Here is a 24,353-nt window from a genome sequence, read left to right as displayed (position 1 = left end):
TCCAAATATGAAAAACAAAGTACACACAACAGATTGCCACAGTCATGTAAGTTTGAAAGCAAAATTAATGTTGATGTGTTGTGACAGCTTGGTGCAAACAATTATTATGATTAATTAAGTGTGACAAAATATTTGAAAATCCTTCTAAACTACGGTTAACCCTTTCATTGATGACTAATACTTTTGGGTATTGATTCAATAACATGATCTAAAGAGCATTACAACTTACAGCAACCGAGTATTTGCTTTTAGGAGTCAAGTTTAGTCCAGTACATGGAAGCCAACATAGAATTGGTTGTTCTTGGTAAAGCATGTATTTGACATGCCAGTGCGCATATGACATGCAAAAGACCATTTGATAAATGTATCTATAGATATCTAAAATACAAAGAGAAGGAAACAAGGGCACCACCTATGTATGTGCGTACAAAAGCAACATGGACACAGGATCTCAATCCCTAATATACATCTTAAAACTACAACCCTGCGGATGAAGTAGTGTTGGAACCACATGGACCTCCACGGATAAGCTGATTGTCTATGTTGCTTTGGTACGCACATGCATAGGTGGTTGGGTGCACTTTAAACCTGTTTGATCTAACTATACTGCACTAGTCTGGTTTCTCTTTTCTTATCCGTTCGAGTACACTAACCTGGAGAAAGCATATGCAGTTCTAGTGGAACGATCCAGGATCCTTAGTTTGAGCTTGTATGATACATATATCGGATACGCATATACACCTTTGGTTAATATATACACCTTTTGGTTTTTGGGATTATTGACTTTGAAATTCTACACTATCAGGCACCCTTGTTTCCTTCTCTTTGTATTTTAGAAATTTGTTACATCGGCCTTACCACCCGAAGCATTGAAGGAAGGCTGCCACCTTGTATGAAGGGAGTGTTTTTGGTGTGTACAGACATAGATTTTGTGTTTGCAGTTTTGGACTGAGTGCCATGGTTTATTGTTCTTTTGTTATGTATCTATAGATATAACAATAATTTTATTATATCCAAACTATAATCTGACACTACAAAATTGTCAGGGTTTAACACTATTTAATATAATGGGTCTACTGCTTTTATTTTTTTATTTTTTTTAGTCTAACTAAATCTGCATTGGTAAATAATTCTATACAGTGAAATGTTAGAAAAATAACGGTGGGTAGCGGGATGACAGAACAGTGTAGGTGCTACTTGGTTGCATTGGTTACTTTGAAAGTGTCTTGTGGCTGTTTGTTGCTGCCATTGTACCAGCACCTGCTACTATATCCTTGGGGTTTTGGTCGAGCCTGTAAAATGATGCAGTATCCTCAGGGAACTTATGGGAAAAAATATATATAATTATGTCTGTCACAGTGATGTGTGTGTGTGTGTGTGTGTGTGTGTGTGTGTATATATCTATATCTCTCCTAGCTCTAATAATACAAGTTACCAGGGATACACAAACAGGTCTTGTACATTTGATCCAAGGAAAATATTGGGAAGCTGATTTTATTGCTTATGTGTGTCTCAAAATTATCCTCAAGCATTTAGGCCAAGCTCCTTCCTGCTTTATTGTCAGATTTATTTATTAAAGCTGGCAACACTAATTTAAAATGCCTGCTGACAAGTTCTTGAGTAAATGGCTTTTTGTTTGTATTTCTGATTAATTTATTGAAGCTAGAGGGCCACCCGTTCAGCACCTGAAGTTTAACAGGTTACCTACCTCTGACTTAAAGGAATAAAAAACAAAAAACAGTTGTCAGCGCTCAACCTTTAAACTGCATATCTGTGTGTGTCTAGCAAAATGAAAACATATTAGTTCATATTTTGATCAAAAGATTCAAGCCTGCATCCCAACGTCAAGAGGAATACAAATTTGTGGGGTTACTGCTTTTCTATACTGGTCATACTGGATTTATTGCCACAGTCAGAAGATGAATATGTCAGTACCTTATTAAATGGAAGTGTATGCAGGAGCGCACTGCCACAGGCTCCTGCTGCTCTCTACGGTTAATTGAATCTCCCCCATGGTGTTTATGTACTGGTGCTGGAATGAATGCATGATTTACATCATGTCCCTGGCCAACTTACGGAAGGTCACCTGGGGAATTGCCTGCTTTCATGGGAATCTGGGATGTCTTCCATGAATTTAAGTCAGACTTTTCCAGAGAGTAAGCAACCATGGGTACAACTAATGCATGGATTTCAAAATCAGACCTTTTTAGTGCAATTTGTGTTTTATTAAAAAGCCAAACTTTTTGGCATCCATGGTATTTCATGTGCCATCATTAAATCAACGTGAACCCTTTCTTCTGACCTGTATTGTGATGTGACTTGGGGCTTTGGCAGAAAGACGAGTTGTTGTTCTACTCCCTAACACAACTAGTCAGGAAAGGATGAGTAACTGTTTTAATGATCCACCCGAAATGAGTCATAAATACATTCCTGCATATGGTATCCGTGCAGTGATAAATCAGTCTTGCTTGCTCTGCTGTGGATTCCTACTGGTGTACTAATAATTAAATTCTTCTTGAAAAATGGCTGCAGTGGAATAAAATTGGGAGAATTCAGTTGCTGGCAGTGTGCTGCGGATGCCACCATGATGTCTGGCTGCGCGCATTGCTGACCAATACGGTACCGAATCTCTGATAATTTTTCTCTTTGCATCCATGACTGGATGGGCTTACTTCACCACCCAATCTGTAGGGGCACAGGTAGAACTGAAGGATGTTCTTCCTGCACAGTTTATCTTGGTTTCCTTCTCACCGTCAGTAGCCGACTCTTACTGACCGCTCCTACTGGTGTCATCTTGCCACCAGACACTCGCGAAGTGCACAATAGTTGTAGGAGAATTGTAGGTAATGCCTCTTTGCTGTGGGATGACTGGTACCTCCTGACTGTGTACTATGGATCAGGGCTGCTGGTTAGGCACACTGTTGACACAGACGCTGGATTCAACACAGGTCAGCCAGGGAATGGATTAGAGTGTAAGCTCTTATCTGTTGGTCACAGGATACAGCAGGTAATAGTCGTAGCCAAATCTTCAAGCAGTAATTTTTTTATATTTCTATTACTCAGGAGTCCTGACAAAGACTTTACACACCAGTTTGTGGTACTGGTGATGATCCAGAAGTTGGAAACTGATACATTACACGGTCAAACAATCCTCCTTTTATACATATGTTGTCAGGGGATAGCCCAGTCCACTAATCTGACCAGGCACCGAAACGCGTGTTAACTCCTAAGATAATTTAACATTAGTATGTGATATTTCTCTAGATGTGCAGTTAATGTAAATTTTGTTAAAATTATATCAATTTCCTAAATGAATTGCTGGTTGCATTATTTATGTAGCTCATCTATCTTGCATTTAACACCATTTAACTTTCACATCAACCTGTGACTTCCTCAGATTTACTGTCTACATTGTTGGGAGGTATCCTGTTTCTCTAACAAGACATAACAGGTAACCTCCTGCTGGGCCTTCAGGCTAACGCAGTTTTGTCACTTCTGTGATGAAAAGACTTACTTAGCATTGCCTGCTTTCAGCAATACAGACTTCCTCTAACCTGACACATTTTTTTAGAAATCAATACATTTCCTATACTGAAATACACACAATATAAAAAAAATCAGTACATTTGCAATGATATAAATTGGTGCACTGCGCTAATAATTTAAATATATTTATACAATAAGTTATTTTATAAGTGAACCAGCCACAGCATTTCTATGGGACACAAGGGAAAATGAGCAGAGATTTGATAAAAAAAATAAAATAATATTCACTACAATGTGCCTCCGCATACTGTACAGGAGACACATTGTGGCACCTTACACCTGCTTGAATTTCTCCTCTGTCTTTGGCGTTTTTGTTTGTTTTTCCATTTGTACAATGGGGCCACACCCCACTTGCACTCCCTACATCTTGCGTATCTACTGTCTTTAGACATGGAGAGAAAACTAGACTCTATCCATTTAATTCGTGCTGGGAAATTTGGTGATTTAAGAATGATGGTTACATAGAGAGCAAAAGAATGTTCATAATTGTTGTTGAAATGGGGTCTCGCCAGGTTAGGTGACTTGGATGGTAGCTGATTAGTCTCACATATTTTCCAATGTTTAGATGAAATATTCATTTACATAAAACCTAATGTTAATTCAGCTAAATTCCTTCTCAAACAATGATGGGAATGCTCTATAGTCTATCACCTGACATGATATGTTTGACAATGCAGTGCAAATTCTTTTGAGTTTTATTTCTGTGAACTGGAAATTACTAAATTTGCAGAAAATAATCTGTACAGTGAATATATTAAAAGGCTGATTTTATTTTTCTATTTTTTTTTTTTGTATATATAGGTCAAGAGGACTTTGATCTGGGTGATGCATTTGGTAAGTTGAATAATATGACTTATCATAGTGTTCAAAGCCATTAAGCCTTGAATTGTATATGGCTATAGTAGCGTGGACTGTTAAACTATTTTCTGCATTTGCTGAAACAGCATGTCATGGGCTTGCAGCTAGGTGACACATTGCTCAAGAAAGCATTATGCAAGATTATCATAGGGTAATACTACAAATGTTCAAGTCGGACATTCTAACATCCCCTCGCTTAACCTTGTGTGAGTGGTAAAGCCGGTCAGAAGATGAGACCGTTGAAGACATTCCAAGCTTAATTATAGTAGTTAAACTGTGACATTTCTCCTTACCCCTATGTAGAGACCCCTGGAGTGTATGTGGCTTGGTGTCATTATCTTTGTTTTGCACTGGTCCATGGCATAGGAATATATGGAATGGAGAGATTTTAAAGACTTGTCAAATTCCTTGTGGTAACTCAATGTGATGTCCATAGACTATTTTATCTACAGACATATCTTTTTATTTGGTATGCTTAATTTTTACCTGTGGTAATTGTTTAATAAATAGCATATAATAATGTGTTTAGTGTGTTAAGCAGGTGATGACCGTGTCATGATACGGATTATAAAACACTGCTCTCTAAAAAAAAAAAATGAGTGATTGCATTAAAACGTAATGACCATTCTTTTTTGTCTATTACTTATATTGACCTACCATCAGGATATTGATGTGCTTATCCCTATCCTACATTCCTTGCATAAATATAGTAAATTCTTTTGGTGCATTATAATTGACATCTGCTGCCACTTTGTTACAGATTGCTATAAACTATCAAGGCAGGGCTGTATTTCAGCATTTCTGTATTTACAGTGGGTGCTGCCCTAGATAATGCGAGTGAATACACTAAATTAGTATTCCCCCCCCCCCCCCTCTCTGACCCACATACAAACTTATGCCCCATTGCCCCACTCACCCATTCATGAACAGTTAATCTTATTTCTGTGCTGGACCCTACACTGTTTGCCATAGGCATATACTTATTTAGCCTATATGCTAAAGCTGACCACTATAATTTCTGTGTTTTATGAAAGTAACTGTATCAAAAACTAACTATTGTATGTATGTCTTTTATGTTATAGATGATCATACAGGTGAGTTGAAAACATGCCTCATACAAACTGGAACAGTCAAGACTTAATTTGATGATATCCACTGATGTAATGTGTGCAGTTTTTATGATTATTTTATTCAAACTTAGCAAATGTGTGTTTTTTTGTTTTTTTGTTAACTTTTCCAGATCTAGGTAACCATTTAAAATCAAAATAACAAAATTAACTAACAAACTTTCTGCTACCAAGTAAGCAATTTAACTTTAACTTTAAAATGTATAAATGTTATTTTATGGAAGGAACCAGTATTTTGCAAAACTTTGTAGCTACACCTCTGTAAATAATACACTAATAAGAAAAGGTGTTTATTTGTTTTTGTTTTTAAATATTTACATAAGAATGGCAGGTAGACAACACTGAACCTTTATCTTGTACCTGAAATATTCCCAAAAAAGATCAGGGGGTATCAAGCTGAGTGTTTTCTGGCAGTTTTGAAAAACCAATCAGATTCTAGCTATTATTTATTTAGTACATTCTACAAAATGAAAGCTAGAATCTGATTGGTTGCTATAGGCAACATCTCCACTTTTCAAACACGACAGAAAACTCTCAGCTTGATACATTTACCCCCAGATGTATACTTCATCTTCAGATATTTGATAATCTATTAAAAGAATGATCCCCTTTCTTTTGAGACAGAAGCAATAGGAGAATATATATATGTGTGTATATATATATATAACTTTGAGTGAGTTGGTCAGCTTAACATATATTGCAATATGTGGAACTAACATTCCCTGTTCTTAATATAGAACAGTACTTGGTACTGGATTATGTGTTTGGAGAGTGCACAGTATCCCTGTTTTCTTGTGTATGTGTGTATATATGTGTGTGTGTATGTATATATATATATATATATGTATATATATATATATATATATATATATATATATATATCTATATATCTCTATATTATATCTCTATATTTTACGTTTTGCAAGTGCTTATGAAGAAATAAGCCGCCCTTTCCCCTACAAACACCTATCTATTGTCACATGCGTTCATGGCAGGCGAGTCAGTCGCTTCTCCAAACAGTCGGGACAGACCTTTAGGGGGGTTTAATTTAGTGTAAGGTCAGTAGAATCCCACGTGATGTGGTGTTTTTTTTTTGTTTTTTTTTTTTCGAAGATCTTTTTTTCATATAAAAAAAATTGTAGTGTTTTGGGTACTGAACTTCCCGCAGAGTAGCCAATGGGGTATTGTGAAAAGGTAAGTTGGCCCCTTAGAATCTGAACTATACTGCCTAATCTGAACAGTGGGAGATATGCCGATGGTATATTAATTACTTTACCCTTTTATATATTTTGTATCGACAAAGACCATTTTTATTTAAGCATGCTTGTGTTTGATTTGCAGTAAATCCTACTCCTAAAGCAGATGCGCCTCCTACACCGAAATCTGGAGCTGGTGAGTTATTTAAATGTATATGACATCTGTATTCGTCTAAACCCAATTCTCCAAGACAGTGCTGACATTGAGTGTGGTTTACTTCCCAGATAAGCTCCAGTAAAAACTATTAGGAATGAGTTTTGGGATGTTTGAGTGCCGGCAAAGGAATGATGGTGGTTACTTTAGCATTCGCTATTTATTCACCATATTTCTACAAGTAGGATCTGATTTGCTGGGCGGGTTGCACTGGAGCAAAATGTCGACCCTGCCTCCAGGAGGTCTGTCTACTGCCTTGGGGCGCCATTATGTTATGTTTGAAAATGACAGTGTGATCACAATTGGTTGTGGGATTTGAAGGTGTTGATTATGTGGGTGGAATGACACGGCAAGTGCCTGCTCCGCAAATCTTGTCGTCTTTGTCGAAGTCTGATTACTGCTTGCATGAAACAGGTCATTAAGCCCATTTCGGGACCCTCCTGGACATCCCAGGAGAATAGGTAAGCGTGGTCCAAATACAGCTACTAATAACATTCACAATTCTATATATAAAAGTTGTGACAGAACCTGGGATATTTGATATTCAGCTGCTTAGCAATTGTAAATAAAACTGAATCATCTATTATCAACCATTTTCTGCAAAAAATGAGCATTAAGGCTGCCTCTGCAGTGTCCTTCAGTGATTGACAATTTGTTGTGCATAGAAATATATCTTCCCTCACAGCTACAACTTTATCATATTTCTCTTGATTCGATATGATGAAATGTTGAAATAATATAATTTGCATGTTATAAGTACCTCAGAGAGGCCCTGTAGATCACATGCTGGGGGGTCATGATATGGTGTAAATATTTAATACACAGTGCTTTACAGAGAATGTTTATGTGGGTGCTATATAAATGTTGACAATAAGGGTATACATTTGTTACATACTTACATTGCTGCATCGGACTGTTGTGTAATGAAAAGGTTCTGTTAACAGTGTATATTTGTTTTTGATTTTTAACAGACAAGCCAACTGTGAAGCCTCAACCAGGTGGTGGTGCGGGTAAGTTCTTTATTGTCATTAAAGTCTCCCGGCCAGCTTATATTAGGAGTTCAGTTTACCAATCTACAATCCGTGTGGTAGCCTAGGCCAGCCCATCAGATATTTCATCAGTCTTATGAAGAACCTGGTGTGATCTTATTATTTTCACTGATTTGATGTATAATATCTTTCACTTTTAATTTTTGGGGGTTTTAGGACAATCACCCAGAACAATCGGAGTAGCCTAATGTTACCAAGAATATATAGCACTGGATTATTTCATTTTTATTTATTTTTTTTTAAAGATTTTTAGCCCATGGCATGTGGTAGTTTTAATTTTCTATGGATAGCAGTGGTCCATAGGGTCTCAGGAGTTTAATATTACGAATGAATGAACAATAACTTTCCTGCAGTTAGACCTGTTATCTCAGAACTAATGTATTTCTTTAATCCATTGAAAGTGTACAATTTTTAATTTTCTCCTGAACCTCTTTGATTTTTTTTTTAAGGCTTTGGGGATGCGGATCTTATTGATGCTGCTGGTGGCATGCCACATGAAGATCCCAATGGTAAGGATATATTGTTTCTAAGCATGGCCATTATGGAAAGGGCAAGGCTATTACTTTATTCGGAGCTAGGCTGCTCTCCTCTCCCTTCCCAATGGAATACACTGTGTGCACCAATGGTAGGTGCATGTAGTTCTCCCTTCTTGAGCAGAGGAGTGTGAAGTAGGGACGTACCTCCTCCATTGGGTTGTGTGATCATAGAATTTCCACCATGATAATAAGACATTTTTATTGCCATAAATATTTGTCATCAGTGCAATACGCAGGGCATTCTAGTCACCCGTATACTATACAGAGAGTATCTCATAATATTATATAATGCTGACATTTTTGACACATTTGTGAGGTAATGTAACCATAGTGGTAAGGTAGTGATGTTGGTTGTAGTAATGTTGTCATAATGTATATTTTATAATAGTTTTTGGGCCTGTGTGGTTATTCTGTTTTGCTGCTTGAAATTTGGAGATTATGAATTTCCCTGCTGATTTATTTACCCTCTGGGACTTTCTCAAAGTGGCTTTGTAATACTTACTCCCTCCACTCAGACAAGCTATGTTCTGGGTATTTCCATGAGTGAGCTGCTGGCTAGATATTAAGCCAGAGGTGCAATTGAGTATTTTCCTGCAGCCACTGATGAGGATCAACTACCATTTATCTATAGGAAGCACCCAAAGACATTAAAGCACACACGTGTAAAATAGTGAAATACTCACTGTGTTCAGCCTAATCAGTTGGGGAATATGCCATTTATTCTGGAGGCATGGATTTACCCTCTTTGGGGACGTGTTCAAATGCAAAGTGTTTCCAGCAATATAAAGACTAATCTTCCCTTTTCTCCATCATTGTTTACTTTGCTTTGGTGTCTGATGTAGGGAGTGGGGGTCAGAAGGCAGTTTCAAAGTGCAACTCCATCAGTATGTAGGAAAGGAGACTGTGCCAGCACAGGTTACTCCCACTAATGACTTCACCGGTGCTTTGCACAAACAACTTCCTGTCACTTCCTGCCACTGTATGAGTGGCTGAGAAGAGCAGCATTGTGCATCCCATCTAAGTCCTGATTGAGCGAGACAGTCACACCATCAGAATCTATATATTTAGCCAGCTGTGGTGCTCTCTCCTACTTATTGTTTCAGTTCTGACTACTTGCTGCTGGTGTCTTAAAGTCTGATGCTGCTTGGCCAGATGCTGAAATTTTGGATCCCTTAGAAAAGGGATTGGTGCATGAAATAAAACTGCACAACGAGTAAACATTCTAGCCATCCCTGACGTTAAATAACTGGCAAGTACGTTTAACAATTAGGCCTCACTGCCCCCAAATAGCCCTAAAATCAAATTACTAGCATTCACATTTAACAAATAGGCTATTTCCCCTCAGCACCAACATATAATTAAAAGCATTCACATTTAATAAATGGTTCCTTTACAACCAGCCCTGCCATCAATAATTTATACCCTACGGCCCCACATATCAACATGGTCACATTACCCTATGAGCCACCCTACACTTACCTTCTTCTATCCTGACACCATGCAATTTTTTCTTCTGCTGCTGGAATTATTGTATTATGTAATTGTATGGAAATGTGAATGTTTCAGTGTTGTCTATTATAGTGCATGTGTTACATATCTATGTGTTTATTGAGCTAGTGTTAACAGAAACTCTACCCTTAGAATATTGCTGACCAGGCAGATTTCTTCACTTTTGTTGTCCTTAGAAAAACCACCGCTGTGCAGATACAATTGAATACAGTGCCCAGACCTAAGCTTATCTGTTGTAGCAAAAGGCAATGAAAATAAACACATCTACATGGACAGTAAAGTTCGGGCTTCCTATAAACCTTACTGATGTAGAAAGTGCACATGATGCAATTTTGTAATATAGATGTTTATTATAAACAAGAAGTTAATATCTATGGGTTTTGTCCTGGCATTACTTTAACATGTGCTTCCTGCCACATACTTCTGAAATTAGGACTTCCTTACATGTCCTGTACTTCCCCACTTGTGAATAGTTTTAGTGTTGATGAATCAGATTCTTTACATGCTGACTTGTGGTTTTAGTTTTGTTTTTTTTCTTCCCCTGTTATGAATTGCTTGGCAACAAATGCAACCTACAGTGCCCTCTGAAATAGTTTAGTTTTGCAATCAGCATGACTACTTGTTAACCGCAAACCCTATAATGTACTTGTATAGAATTTAAACTTGGTAGGCATCTATATACCATTAATAGTCAACTCTCCTATCAAAAGCCTTAATTAATTTCTTGCAAAAGAATAAGCTGTTTAGAATGTACTTAACCCTTACTTCTTACAATGGTTTTGAAGGAACATTATTCGTGTTTGAACAAACCAAGACATAGTCTGACAAAATACTAGATACAGTTTAGAATAGTATGAGTGTATTTAACCAACGCTGGTCCCAGGCACATCATTCTTTTTCATAAAATTTCTTTTAGGGTTTATTTATTAGTTGCCACTTACAGAGCTATTATAATGGAACATTAGTCAACAAGCCATATATTTTCAGTGTGACTTTAGTCCTATTTGTTTGTCCCATGTGTTATTTATAAAAGTGGATTATTTGGGCAAACTTTAGAGGTTCGAAAACGCATATGGAAAACTGGTGCACAAGGCAAAAATACTGCATTGTATAGCAAGCAATCATTGATATTTGCTGGGGTTTTCTAAACTGATGCAAAGTAATGTAATTCCTGGTAAACAATTAGATTATGTGCAACTATCTTAAGTGTCAAGTATTCTACATTATTCTACATCATAAGTTGTCTGGATTACCAACTAGAACTCTTGAAATGGTTTAGGTTGGTACATGTAAATCATACCTCCCAACTGTTATGATTTCGATGAGACATTCCTGATTTCTATGGCATTGTTCTGACAAGATTTTTGGCAGGTGTGTCCCACTCAATGCATGGACAAACTGATGCATCGCTAAAAGAGTATGTGTGCATATAAATGGTGGCCTTTGAAGTACATTCTACTTTGATTCCTATGTTTTTTTGTACACTTGCTGAAATGTAAGTGAAGTTTCTTTCCACTTTCTAACACAAAAAGTAAAAGTGAAATAGGAGGCCGCATCCGCTGACTCTAACACAAGGAGAAGTGAACAATGTGTGCAAGTGTCCTAGGGATGTTTTTGTTTTTAACAATATTACCATTGGTAAAGACATACATTGGAGCGCACTCTTATTATGCTTCAAACCTATTAACAGGCTGACTTAGAATTCTAAAGAGATAAGCACATGATATTAGATCTGTCATCATGATTATCAGCTATTTATATAGTGCCACTAATTCCACAGCGCTATACAGAGAAGTCTCTCACATCAGTCCCTGCCCCATTGGAACTTAGTCTAAATTCTCTAACATACACAGAGACAGACTAGGGTTAATTTGATCGCAGCCAATTAACCTGCTAGTATATTTTTTGGAGTGTGGGAGGAATCCAGTGCACCCAGAGGAAACGAACGCAAACACGGGAAGAATATGCAAATTCCACACAGATAAGACGCCAGCTCTGTGAGGCAGAAGTGCTACTCACTTAGCCATCGTGCTGCCTGTTTAGAGATTTGAGTTAGCATGATTAGTGTACCTGCATCTACATGAATTGCATTTATCATCCAAAAGGGAAGCACGGGATGACTTTTATTCATGGAACATCATGGTTTTCTGTTTAGAAAAAAACAGTGAGTTCTACTGTTACCCAGTTTTTTGCCAAAAATGAAAACTTTTAATATAAAGACTAAAAATTTATATCATACTTGCCTACTGGCCCGGGAGGCAGCCGAATTTCGGGGAGTCCTCCCCGAAAGAGTAGGCAAAACTCCCAGATTCGCAGAAATTCACGGCATTGAATAGTGGGGGCGAGGCTTAATGATAATTAAACCCAGTCCCCACTATTCAATGCCGTGAATTTCTGAATTTTATAGAGGAGGCGTCGACGTCACCACGCTCCCTCCTACCCCCTGTCACATGACTTCTCCCCTGGGTGAGAAGTTTTGAAAGTTGGCATGTATGATTTATATTGTATTATGTTTCTTTTTTTATACATACATCTAACATATAGACTTTGCATTGTTTCAGCACACGAAGATAACCCAAGTGGTAAGTTGCCGTTATATGTAAATATGTGTGTGTGTGTGTGTGTGTGTGTGTGTGTGTGTGTGTATATAAATATGTATGTATATCTTTTTCATTTATGTGAAACTGATGTTTGTAATGTTTACTACCAACATTCACTCACACTTGAATTGCCTTCTAAAATGCTTCTTGCCATGCTTGCACTTAACTAATTATTAATTAATTGGCAAAGTCCCCTGGGTATTGCAGAAAGGCTGTGGGATTTTAGTTTTTTAGTTTTTTTTGTTTTTTTTTTAACCAACTTATTGTCATTTGGTTTATCTACTTGTGCATATGTGATTTTTACATGTAACTACTGATAGGTCCTGCAAAGCAACCATCATCGGGTATGTGTTAATGCTTTCCCAACTTGTATAGCTGTTTTTGTGTGTGTGTGTGGGGGGGGGGGTTGTGTTTTGTTTGTTTTTTATTTTTTCTTTCTCCTCCAAAAGCTGTAATTGTTTTCTTAATGAGGTATTGTCTTCTCTTCTTTAAAAATTAAAAAATCGCCCTCCAATTTGTGGAATTGACATTTTAGGGGAAACCAACTATGAAACCCATTTTGGAAATTAAATCTACTTACCTCTTCTAACTTATCACTGCTGTCCGAAAATTCTGCTAATTGCATGTTTGTAGGGTAATGCCGTTGTAGCGCATACTATGCATGTTCCTTTTCTACTCCTGCAATTTGCTCTGCTTCATGCATCAGAACAGAGCCATGTGCAGCAAATTTTACAATTGCTTAACATCCATTTATTGCTAACTTATTTCTTTTTTTTATTGTTCAGGAGGTGGAGAGGAACCGCCTCAAGGTAAAGTAAATTCAAATGTGTATTTACAAATTTGGGGGGGGGGGGGGGGGGGTCATAGGTGTACACCAAAACACAGTATATAAAATCTTTTTTTAGTGGCATAAATTGAGATTTCCCCCTCCCATTTCTGGTGTGGCATTTAACTTGTGAACAAAATACAATAGAGTATAGTATGGGACAAATCTTCCTCATCACATGATAAATTATGTAAGGTCCACCTTTAACATTGAAAAGGCTGTTAATGAAAGATCATGGACTCTTAAAATTGGCAAAAACATGTTTATTATTTTCATAAAAACTGTACATGAATACATTTTCTCATATAGCTTTAATTTCCTCCCATCCCCAAGATTACTAGCCTGTTGGTTCCATTGGTCTCCATTGCTGTCATCAACAATAATGAAGAAGACCACACTCTAAGATCCGGACAGTTCAGAAACTTTTGACCAAACTGTATGAACATTGCAGCCTTTGTGTGCCTGAAATGATTGTTTAAAAAACTAATATTTTTTTAAATGGTACAGACTCATGATGTAACTATGGGTGGACAGCAAGAGTTAGAGGCAAGATTGCATACAAAACTAGTTTGAGGCTGTGCAGTGTGTAGCATTCAAAAAGAGATCACCTGGATAAGGGAACAGAATTGAACCTGAGGAAAAACCTTTAATTTAAAAAATGTTGTTTCATGGGCAATGTGTTGATCAGTGATGCTGGCACTTTGATTGTAAATTGAAGTTATAATTTGTTTTCTGTATGTATGGGCAACAGCATAGTGCCACTCGTATAAGAACTATAGTACTTAAATTGAATTATGTGCCATGGTTGTCAGTATTGGGTGACATGGTATGGAATGAAGGGCATGGATTAGTGTAAAAAAATGGGGAGGGGTAGGCATAATTAAATAAACTCGCCCATTAGCCAACAAGCTTGTGTGTATGTATAAATGAACAAGAGGAGCAGTGCACATAGCCATCTGTTTTGTATAACTTATACGTACACTGACCACTGTGAGGAAACAGTGCTTCTGTCCCACATATCTCTCCTGGTAATATTAATACGGCTCCAATGAGTTTCAAATGCAAAATCTAGGACACTCCTATGACCTGATGGATGCATAGTATGCACCATGTACTTACGTTTCACTCCATTATAAGGAAGGAAGTCAAATTGTGAGTTCAATAAAATATTCTGTTTACTACGCCTGGTAGATTGTCGTTGTGTACTCACCTGTCCATCTAGAGATCTGTGTACTTTGCAGTTTGTGATTGAACAGAGCATGTAAGGAATATATAGCACTTGTGTAAGAAAACCTTTTATGTGCAAATAAATCATAATCTGTAACATTCTCGGATCCATGACTTTGTGAACAAGATAGATTTGCTAAATAAAATGACCCATAACGGTCATAGACACAGTTTCACATTCTTTGGTAGAGCCGAATTTAAACATTGAGTGATGTCTTGAAATTACTAACCTCACCAATATATCTTGTTCCCTGCAGAAAAACAGAGTGTTGTAGCTGGTATTGTGAGTGCTGTGGCTGTGGCTGCTGTTGGAGCAGTGTCAAGTTTCATTGCTTACCAGAAGAAAAAGCTTTGTTTCAAAGGCGCAGCAGCAGGTAACCTTACTATACGTTTTTTTGACAGTATAGAATAATTCCCTTGCTTTCCTTACTGGAATTGTAGGGGACACTCATGGGAACCACTTGCTCTGTGTGGTTTGGGTCCCTGAGGATATTTTACTCCCACACGAGTGAATGATTTCATAGTAGAAGGCAGCAGAGTAGCTTGTCGGTCCCATCTTCTACCCCCATAAGTGTTTCAGTGAGGTAGTTAGTGGCAGACCAACCTAGCTCTGCTGCAACCTTTACAAATTGGGCTCAATAGCTCAGAGGTGCCCTAAAAACAATTAAGATAAAGGGAGTTTTGTTTTTTTGCTTTTTAAATTTTGTTTGCCAAGAAATTCTCCTCCATTAAAGCAGTGGTTTCCAACATTGTCATCAAACCTTCAGATACTTTCACTTTTTTGTTAATTTGCAATTATTTATATAGCACATACACTCTAGCAGTTCACAAATTGGGACTAAGACAGTAATAAAATTAGACTGATAATTAACAGAGATCCCTGATTGCATACATGTGTTGGTAAAATTGCCAATCAGGAAATGTGTTTTTTGTTTTTTTTTTGTTTTTTTATTATATATCCTTTCATGGCAATCGTAAAGCAAGTCGTGTCTAACTGGCAGCAGGTGAATGCAGGGAGCAGAGGAGCTCAATTTGGGGGCTTCCTGCTATATCTTCAAAGGATATTTCCAGTCAGGATTCCAAATTAAACCCCTCTCTCCACAACTAAAGGAGAACGTCCTCCACAACTTTAATTTTTAGTTTTTGGTAACATTATGGAAGACAAAAGAAGAAAAATGTTTCCCTCCCCTGATACTCTTTCAGGATATAATAGTCCTAGCAGGAGAGTCTCTCTCCTTGTTCAGGTGGTTGTTTCTCTAGTTCCTAAGGCCGTCTAGTCTTTCACTGTCAGCTTGCTATCCATCCCAATGGGAAGCTCAGAACTAACAGTCTGCCAATGTTTCATTTTAGATGACCCAGAAAATGTGAACGTAGACACTCACAAAGGCGATCAGTCAGAACCACAAGGTGAGAATTAAAGCTTATAAATTATTGCTATCAATATCAGCCTGTCTAATGCACGATCACAAGTATTTATGTATCCACTGCTGATGTCGTGCTGTATATGTTTTTATTAAATTGTTGCAACAGCTTAGAATTATACATTCCTTGCAAGCTCTGTGTTCGGTTAGAAAGTTGTGGTCATAAGTGAGCTCTGGTAGAAGGGCATAGTTCACTTTTATCTAAAGACTTTATTTGACTTGTTGTTTAAAAAACACCTAATTAGTTTCGTAATTGGTCTTAGACTATTCATTTAGTTGAACAACTTCCTGATGCTCATAAAGAATAAAAACATCTGTTTAACATGCACCTGTTCAAGTTGAAAAATAAATGCTGTTTATTTTCAATAAACTGAATGACTTTCAACATATCTTCCAATGTAGCTTGCAAGACTGTTACAAGTAGGAAGAATTATATTAAGGTTGCAGCCCAAAAATAGTGTTATAGATGAAGAGCGTTGTATACTGTGCTATGCCATACTATCACTTTTCCTACTGTCTTCATTGTAAAACTATTAAATTCCATTCCATTACATTTTTCATACCGTCTCTTCTATATTTCCACTTGGACCTCTGCTTGTATCCAAGTTGTAATTAAGGAGTCTGACCGCAAATAAGCAAAACTAAGAAGTTACAAATGAGAGGGTTTTGTAGTAATAGAGTATATTTCTCGGTGCATCAAAAATAGAGGGTGGGCTCCTTCGGTTCACATGGATTTTTAGAGAGGGTCCTTCTTCTGTTGTGCCATTGGAGACTGAAAGGTAAAGAATGTTGCATAATTTTCCAGAATTGATGCAATGGGCAAAATTTTGCTAGAAAATTTTAATTCAGCAATGCGATGGGTCTGTGATTGCTGCATAGTCATGTCACGTTCTGATTTGGAAATTACAATGATATTGGCCTTAGTGGTGGCGGAGTGAAAGATTGCAACCTCCAAGATAGATCCCACAATAACTAATCTTTTTAATGCTAAGATATCAGGAAAACTATTTAGCTAGCAAATATTTTTTTTTAGCAGGCTTTTAAACTTTAAAACCAACTTTAGAACTCTTCAGATGGTGAAGCAGGTTTTGTAGACGTAATAGCTTAAAGGGTTTCTTCTAGAGTATGTACATTTAATTAACTGGATAAATAGGGTATTTTACAAGGGAACTCCTTCAGAGAATTCTATCAAGGCAGATTTGTTTATTTTTGTTTTAAATCTGCAAATTATCAGATATCTGTGTGTTTGGCCAGGTTTAAGGTTATTTTCTACAATTATTGGCCAGTTGGTGTGTGTGTCTGTAAAATGTAATGCCCAGATTATGAACCTCTCAAAGTTTAATGGATTTTTATATGGAGCATGTTGGTAAATTGTCTGAAGATGACAAATCTCTGCCTCTGGTTGGAAATAAAATACAACACAGACCCCAGGGATTGGACAGTGCCGTTGCTCAAATCTTGAGCTGAACAGCAGACTTGCTGTGTTGCCAGCATTAACTGAAGCCAAAAAGCTGATCTGTTGTCATAACTGTGGGCAACGAAATAAACAAATCTGCCCAAATACAATTCTCCTAAGGTTGGACTTCTCCTTTAATATACCACACACTAAAATAATTGATGTTCTGTTCCTCCTCTATTAGAGACATACAGTTTCATCATAGATTTATTGTTTTTGTAAGTGATGGGGCTACATCTTATGAATGAAGGGTTCCCTGTGGTGGTTTTAAAATTTGCTTTGTATTCCAGTGGTTTTACAATGGCTTCTTTTTTCTTTTTCAGTTCAAAGTACTCTACTTGCAAAGTAAATGCTGGAGTGAAGAATTATGAACTTGCCCCACAAAGCTGCCCACAGAAACATATTTCCTGGAGGGAGTTTTTATTTTTTATTTTTATCCCCCCAATCGAGGCTTTTGAAAACCAAGGTTTAGTGGACAGCAAAATGCAGCACAATTAGGATTTTTTGTGGACTTCTCTGAGCTCTGCCTAATATATATTTGAGTAATGAAAGCTGAAAATTGTGTATTTTTGATGGGTTTTAAGAGTCCATTTTGCCTTTCTTATTTTTTTTGTTAAAATTGCATTTGAACCTAAATTGTTTTTGTTTTACTTGTTTGGGTTTTTTTTGTTTTTTTTTAAATGCTTACATTAATTGATTTTACTTTTAGTTCTTTAATTTTCAGCAAGGCATTTTGAGCCCCGTGCCCTCCCACATAGTGCTTTCTACCGCTGGCATTTCTTAAGGTTCAGAAAAATAGACCTTGAATTCTAAAACGTTAACATTAAATTGCCACAATTGTGTTATATATGTGTGCAGTACCACATTAATCCATTTAAAGCTACCACTTGCAGTTAGAGTGAAAAACTGCCCAAGCAAAGACCCCATTCACCAAGCCCCGGGGTTGCTCTCTGCAACTATTTTTTCCTGTGACTCATGGGTTAGTCTCAAGTCCTGGCTAGATCTGTGGTTGAGCAGGGTCCAAATAGAAGGACCAATCGGGAGCCACAATCATAGATATTGCTTCTCCTGATTGATTCTCATGCTCAGAAATTCTACCCCTTGTCTTTCCACAGCCATTTTAAAGTGGAAAACTGAAATGTTCTACTTACATGGTAGTGCAGCCTTAAGAGTACATTTTAACATGTTGGGTCACTAGAAACATACTTATCCATTTTCATTCTCTTTATTGGCAGGCTGTAAGTTTTCAGAGCCTGTTCATGTGGTCCCCTGACTGTCAGATATGTAATGCGTTCTATTGGGAATCTTCTCTTTTTGGGGTCCTGGGATATAGACACTGACAGTTGAGGTATTTGCTAAAAAAATAAGGTTGAACACCACTTCTTAAATGGCATCCAAGTGATGCTGCTGACTATTCTTCCCCGTTGTACGAGCCCTATGTTTATAATAAGCTTTTAGATAATGAACCATTACATGTTTAGATTATTAATATTGGCTTGTTAGAGCTAGATACTGTCAACGTAACTGGTGTCAGAAGTGTTTTACTATAATTTGCCATAACTAGAAGTGATAATTGCAATGTCCTGTCAAGTCTTTCCCCCAAGCTACACAAAATTCACTCGGGACATAACAGGTGGGTGGTTACACTTGGCACATGAAAGACAGAAGGAAAAAATGTTGTGTATGTACAAATCATGTCTACACATAGGGTTTGACCTCCTTGTATTTTCTTTATTTTAAAGCTTGCCAATTTGATTATTATGTACTCTAGTAAATAAAACATTTTTTTTTATATATGTGTTGGTTTGTTTTGTTTTTTTTGTTACATTTCGGGAAGTACCACTGGCAGTTGTAGTTTGACAAAATACCTAGGGGCCAACACATCAACCAAGTTAGCCACATTTGCAGTCCCTTTTTACTCTGGACAAATCTCTAGAAATGTGCCATGAAGAACAGGGCATGTCCTCCCTTCTGTGTGTTGCCCTCCCTTTATTTTCCCAGCCCCAAGAATTCAAGAGGGCTATCCATGACCGCTTGCTCTTTGCTGCCGGAACCAGGAAGATGGTAATGAGTATGGTTGAGAGAGACACCGTGAAAGCATCGATGTGAGAGATATTTTGAAAACACGTGATGACATGTACTTTGGTGCAGTTTTGCTTATAGCCGTGCATGTTTAATAGAAGTTTTTATTTATCTTGGATTCTGTATAATACAGACACCCAATGTAAAAACTTGCATTGTGGAACAGCAGTACAACAAAGTTTTATGAGGAAAATTAGTCTAACTGCTGCATTCAAATAGATTGTATGGGTAGTAGTATGATTAGGGGAAGATCAGTATTGTAAAAATCAATGTGGTATCCCACAATCTCCCTGGCTATATGGGACTCATCTTCCAGACTACATGGTTTCCCCCCTTTTCAGCTCTTCGGTGTTCGCTCTAGCAACCTCCACTCTACTGTCAAATCTCGTCTTGTCTCTCGTCCACTCACTACCATTGAGACATTGTGTCTGCGCCGAGCATCAAAGCCAGGTCTCCACTCCGAACTAACGCCCCTTCTACAACTCCCTGTGACCATCACAAAATGACATGAGAAGGTGACCTGGGTTACCCCCTTGACGATGACGACGACTGGTTGGAAATACGGGACAATGCTGCCTCTAGCTCAATTTGTGTTTGGATAAAAGAAAACCTATATAAACTCCTTTTTTGTTGGTACTACGTCCCCTACCTGCCTCTATAAGATATTACCTGACTCCTTGGAAAGATGTTGGTGTTTATGCTCTGCAATAGACTCATTTCTACACATATGGTGGGACTGCCCAAAATCGATCCCTTTTTGGAGTGAAGTTGAATGCCTGATAAAATCTGTGATTCAAATTTCCCTTTCCCTTGATCCAAAATGTTTTCTTCTACTTAGATTCCCTTCGACCACTAAACATCAAAATAAACTTGCTCGCCACATTATTTCTGCCACCACATGCCAAATCCCAATTGAGTGGAAGCAGGTCACTCCCCCCTATCTCACTGCTGTGATTAACAGGATATGGGAAACTCACTGCATGGGGTACATGACCAACATTAAGCATAACTCCTCCAAAACCGTTAACAAAATCTGGGATCCCTGGATGTCCTACTTCCAGTACGACGTCCCCTTTACTTTGCGAACACCCCCCACCCCAACTTACTACCCTTCCTCCTCTTACCCCTGGGTGGTTCTTGCCACACCACCCTCCTGCTTATCGTCTTCTATTTCCTATTCCTTTGCTCTTGTCATTCTTACACTTCTCTTATCATAGGACCACTAGTCTGTGTTTTTTTTTTGTTTTTTTTCCCCCTTCTTCCTTTACTTATTCGGTTTCTTAATTCAAGAAAACTACTGGTCTTCCCTTCTCCATATCTTTAAAGAATCTGATTTCTGTCCTCTCCGGCTTTCGGAGGTCTCTTCAACTAATGCACTCCAACTAATGTACAATGTATTTAAATTCCGCTGTGTTATGTTATCTGACCGTTAATAAACATTTGTGTAAAAGAAAAAAAGTGTGGTAGATGAGTGCATGGATTAAAGTTTTTGCAGTATCATGTGCACAATATGTGCATATTCTGGAAATGTTTCCTAGAACTGTTCTTTATTCCCCACATCCAATCTGTATCCGAATCCTTTTTATATGATAACAGGCAGCAAACTTGAGGGATACGGTCTCTTATTCTGTCAACAGAAATAGATTTAGGGTAGATAGCTTCAGGTGGTTGGTGGGAATAGTATTAGCTTTTTTTGAGAGATTGAGTTTGACCGGGTGAGATGACATCCAAGATGAAATGACAGACATTCAGCAACACAGATGGTGAGAGGTCCGGAGAGGATAAATAAATTTGGGTATTCTCACAGAGATATTAAAATCCAAAGAAGCTTATTTTTTTTTTTTTTGAGAACATCTATAAATAGAGGAGAGGCCTTATGGCTATCCTTGTGGTACTCCAACTGATGGAGGTAGTGTAGAGGAGGTGGGTCCAGAGAAACGAACACTGAAACGAAGATTTGGTAAGAATGATGGTGCAGGAAAGGCATTGAGCAGCTTGATCGTTAGGGAAGAGTATATAATTATTGTCTGATCTTGTGAATCTTGTCCCTGAAGTAGGAAACAAGATGGGCATTGATAGTTGGAGGGGTTGTTTTGAAAAGAGATTTAAAAATGTTTTAAAAATGCATTTGGGGTGAGCGTAAATGGGAGTGTCACGGGCACTAGGAGTCTTTACCCAGGGATCACCAGGTGGTAAGCTTACCAGAGCAATGTAGATGGTAATAGTGTGCTCTGGTAGCAGGGTGATCACGGAACAGGCAATAGTAGATGATGAGATGCTCAGGAAAGTCTATGACTAGCAGCACTGGTAATATGGAGGTAATAATACACGAGGAACTGTATGGACAAGGGCAAGTGGAGGTAGTCAATGGTCTGCGATAGCAAGTTGTACCACTGCTATAGTGAGGAATGGAACAGGTGACACCGGAACAGGAATCAGTGGTCTGCCTTCAGCAAGTTGTACCACTGAATATATATGTGAGGAGGTGTACGGGGAGAGACTGCAACACAGGATGTACACGGGCACATTAAACACGATCCACAGTAATATGCACAATATATATAAATGACTGAACAGGTCTGCAAATGTAGGAAGTCTCTGAAGTAATCCAGCACAAGGTAACACAGTCAATGATGGCAAAAGACTCAGCGGATTGCAGACTCCAGAGGAGAACCAACACAGTCCAGCAAGATATGCAATACACCAGCACAGTCAATGAGAAGTATGCATACCGTGGTTCAGAAGGCAGTCAGATAGGAGTGCAGTGATACCTGGGCGGCAGGAGGCCGACAGGATGAGAAGTCCCTGGATGTAAGAGGCAGGGGTCTAGTAGGTGCAGCGCACAGGTAAGTAGACCAACAGGGACACGAATCCACAGGAATCAGTAAAACATGGAACTGGACTCATGGAGGACCCAGGAGAATGGAGATGATCTAGCAGAGGAGTAGCTGATGAGATACGAATCCAATGCTGACAGGAGGGTAGAGACCAGCGGGAAACAGGAAGGCGTGGAGAGCGGATCAGCAGTAGATGGACGATAGCGCTGGCAGCGGCAGCAGGACTCTGCGGACCCACGGGAGAGATGAGATGAGGCTGACGTGCACAGGAGCAGCGGATAGGAATCAGCAGTCACGATGACGAACACAGGCGAGTTGCCAGCTGGAGACTGTAGTGCACGGAGGCAGCGGATAGGAATCAGCTCAGTCACGATGATGAACACAGGCGAGTTGCCAGCTGGAGGCTGTAGTGCACGGAGGCAGCGGATAGGAATCAGCTCACAGTCACGATGATGAACACAGGCGAGTGCAAGCTGGAGACTGTAGTGCACGGAGGCAGCGGATAGGAATCAGCTCACAGTCACGATGATGAACACAGGCGAGTTGCAAGCTGGAGACTGTAGTGCACGGAGGCAGCGGCTAGGAATCAGCTCACTGACTTGATGATGAACAGGTGAGTGGATAAGGAGAGAAGGCTGTAGTGCACGGAGGCAGCGGATAGGAATCAGCAAACAGTCACTATGGAATATAATAGCGTTGAAGTGGTATAGGAGACTGTAGTGCACGGAGGCAGCGGATAGGAATCAGCAAACAGTCACTATGGAATATAATAGCGTTGAAGTGGTATAGGAGACTAGTGCACGGAGGCAGCGGATAGGAATCAGCAAACAGTCACAATGGAATATAATAGCGTTGAAGTGGTATAGAAGACTGTAGTGCACGGAGGCAGCGGATAGGAATCAGCTCACAGTCACGATGATACAGTTGATGGTAGAAGTGGTATGGGAACCACAGTAGTAGAAGTGGTTTGGAAACCACAGAGGTAGAAGTGGTTAGGAAACCACAGGAATCAGCAGCGCTGAATACACGAGGAAACACAGGAACACCTTCAGAGACTCATGGGGAATGAGACTCCAAGATCAGGCAACGTGGTGTTGACCACAGGTGCTTAATATAGGGAGTGTTGCCTGATCTGCCAATTGAGTTAAAGGGACATACACTGAAGTATAGGAAAGGGCTGCGCATGCGCAGACCCTCAGGATGGAGGACGGCCACGGTTCCTAAATGTCCGGGAAGAGGCACTCACGGTCCGGTGAGTGACAGGGAGGTTGGAAGTCTGTCTTGGCAATGCCCATAGAATTTCAATATATAATTATATTGTCTAGTGCAATGTTGGCTAACCTATGACACTCCAGCTGGTCTGAAACTACATGTCCCTGCATGCTTTGCTAATATATAGCGGCTTATTGCTGGAAGGGTATGCTGGGACTTGTAGTTTCACAACACTTGGAGTGTCACAGGTTAGCCAACACTGGTCTAGTGACTTACTCAAATGTCTTTCTACTATATTCGTTTCCACAAGCATCTTGTTTCTTTTGTGTGCAATGGCCAAGAGTCCAGTTGTTGCTGAGGTAGAGTAGCTGAAGCCAGTTGCGCAAGGACTGTTGCCTTTGTCTGGTTAAGATGTTATGCTGCCAGATTGTGAGACCAGAGTATAATGGTAGTATTATGTGTGTAGGGCAGCATGGTTAGCACTTCTGCCTCACAGCACCAGGGTCATGAATTTGATTCCCAACCATGGCCTTATCTGTGGGGAGTTTTCTCTCCCCGTGTTTGCGTAGGTTTCCTCCCACACTCCAAAAACATACTAGTAGGGTAATTGGCTTCTATTAAATTGACCTTAGTCTCTCTCGGTCTGTGTGTGTATGT

At 38.8% G+C, this 24,353-nt stretch overlaps 1 protein-coding gene and 1 long non-coding RNA gene across 3 annotated transcripts in view; both read left to right on the top strand.

The window, feature by feature from the left end:
• LOC142140434 (uncharacterized) overlaps window positions 1-6,361 on the top strand; it is a 28,062-nt gene extending 21,701 nt beyond the window's left edge. Inside the window, exons 2-3 of the long non-coding RNA XR_012688475.1 lie at window positions 4,348-4,380; window positions 5,487-6,361. This is a non-coding gene — a long non-coding RNA (uncharacterized LOC142140434). The remainder of the gene's footprint in view (window positions 1-4,347; window positions 4,381-5,486) is intronic.
• A 196-nt stretch (window positions 6,362-6,557) lies between these two features.
• On the top strand, window positions 6,558-19,361 carry CD99 (CD99 molecule (Xg blood group)). 2 transcript variants are annotated; one of them, XM_075196482.1, is made up of 9 exons: window positions 6,558-6,923; window positions 7,913-7,951; window positions 8,440-8,499; window positions 12,597-12,617; window positions 12,956-12,979; window positions 13,421-13,444; window positions 14,946-15,062; window positions 16,039-16,095; window positions 17,889-19,361. In XM_075196482.1, exons 3-9 carry the CDS (start codon window positions 8,478-8,480, stop codon window positions 17,912-17,914), a joined length of 291 nt encoding a protein of 96 aa, XP_075052583.1. In that variant the 5' UTR covers window positions 6,558-6,923; window positions 7,913-7,951; window positions 8,440-8,477; the 3' UTR covers window positions 17,915-19,361. The 2 variants fall into 2 exon arrangements, with proteins under 2 accessions (XP_075052583.1, XP_075052584.1); XM_075196483.1 differs by lacking the exon at window positions 12,956-12,979 and having other exon boundaries at window positions 6,592-6,923.
• Window positions 19,362-24,353: the final 4,992 nt, after the last annotated feature.

This window comes from Mixophyes fleayi, chromosome 2, assembly GCF_038048845.1.
Source record: "Mixophyes fleayi isolate aMixFle1 chromosome 2, aMixFle1.hap1, whole genome shotgun sequence".
NCBI lineage: Eukaryota > Metazoa > Chordata > Amphibia > Anura > Limnodynastidae > Mixophyes > Mixophyes fleayi.
The sequence above is the reverse complement of the archived record's forward strand: the minus strand, read 5'-3'. Positions and strand labels throughout refer to the sequence as shown.

Excerpts from the sequence above, each read along its gene's own strand:
- CD99 (XM_075196482.1), top strand. The coding sequence starts at position 8,478 with ATGCCACATGAAGATCCCAATG. Across the intron at positions 15,063-16,038 it reads TTTCAAAGGCGCAGCAGCAG|ATGACCCAGAAAATGTGAAC; the intron begins GTAACCTTACTA and ends GTTTCATTTTAG. Across the intron at positions 16,096-17,888 it reads CGATCAGTCAGAACCACAAG|TTCAAAGTACTCTACTTGCA; the intron begins GTGAGAATTAAA and ends TTTCTTTTTCAG.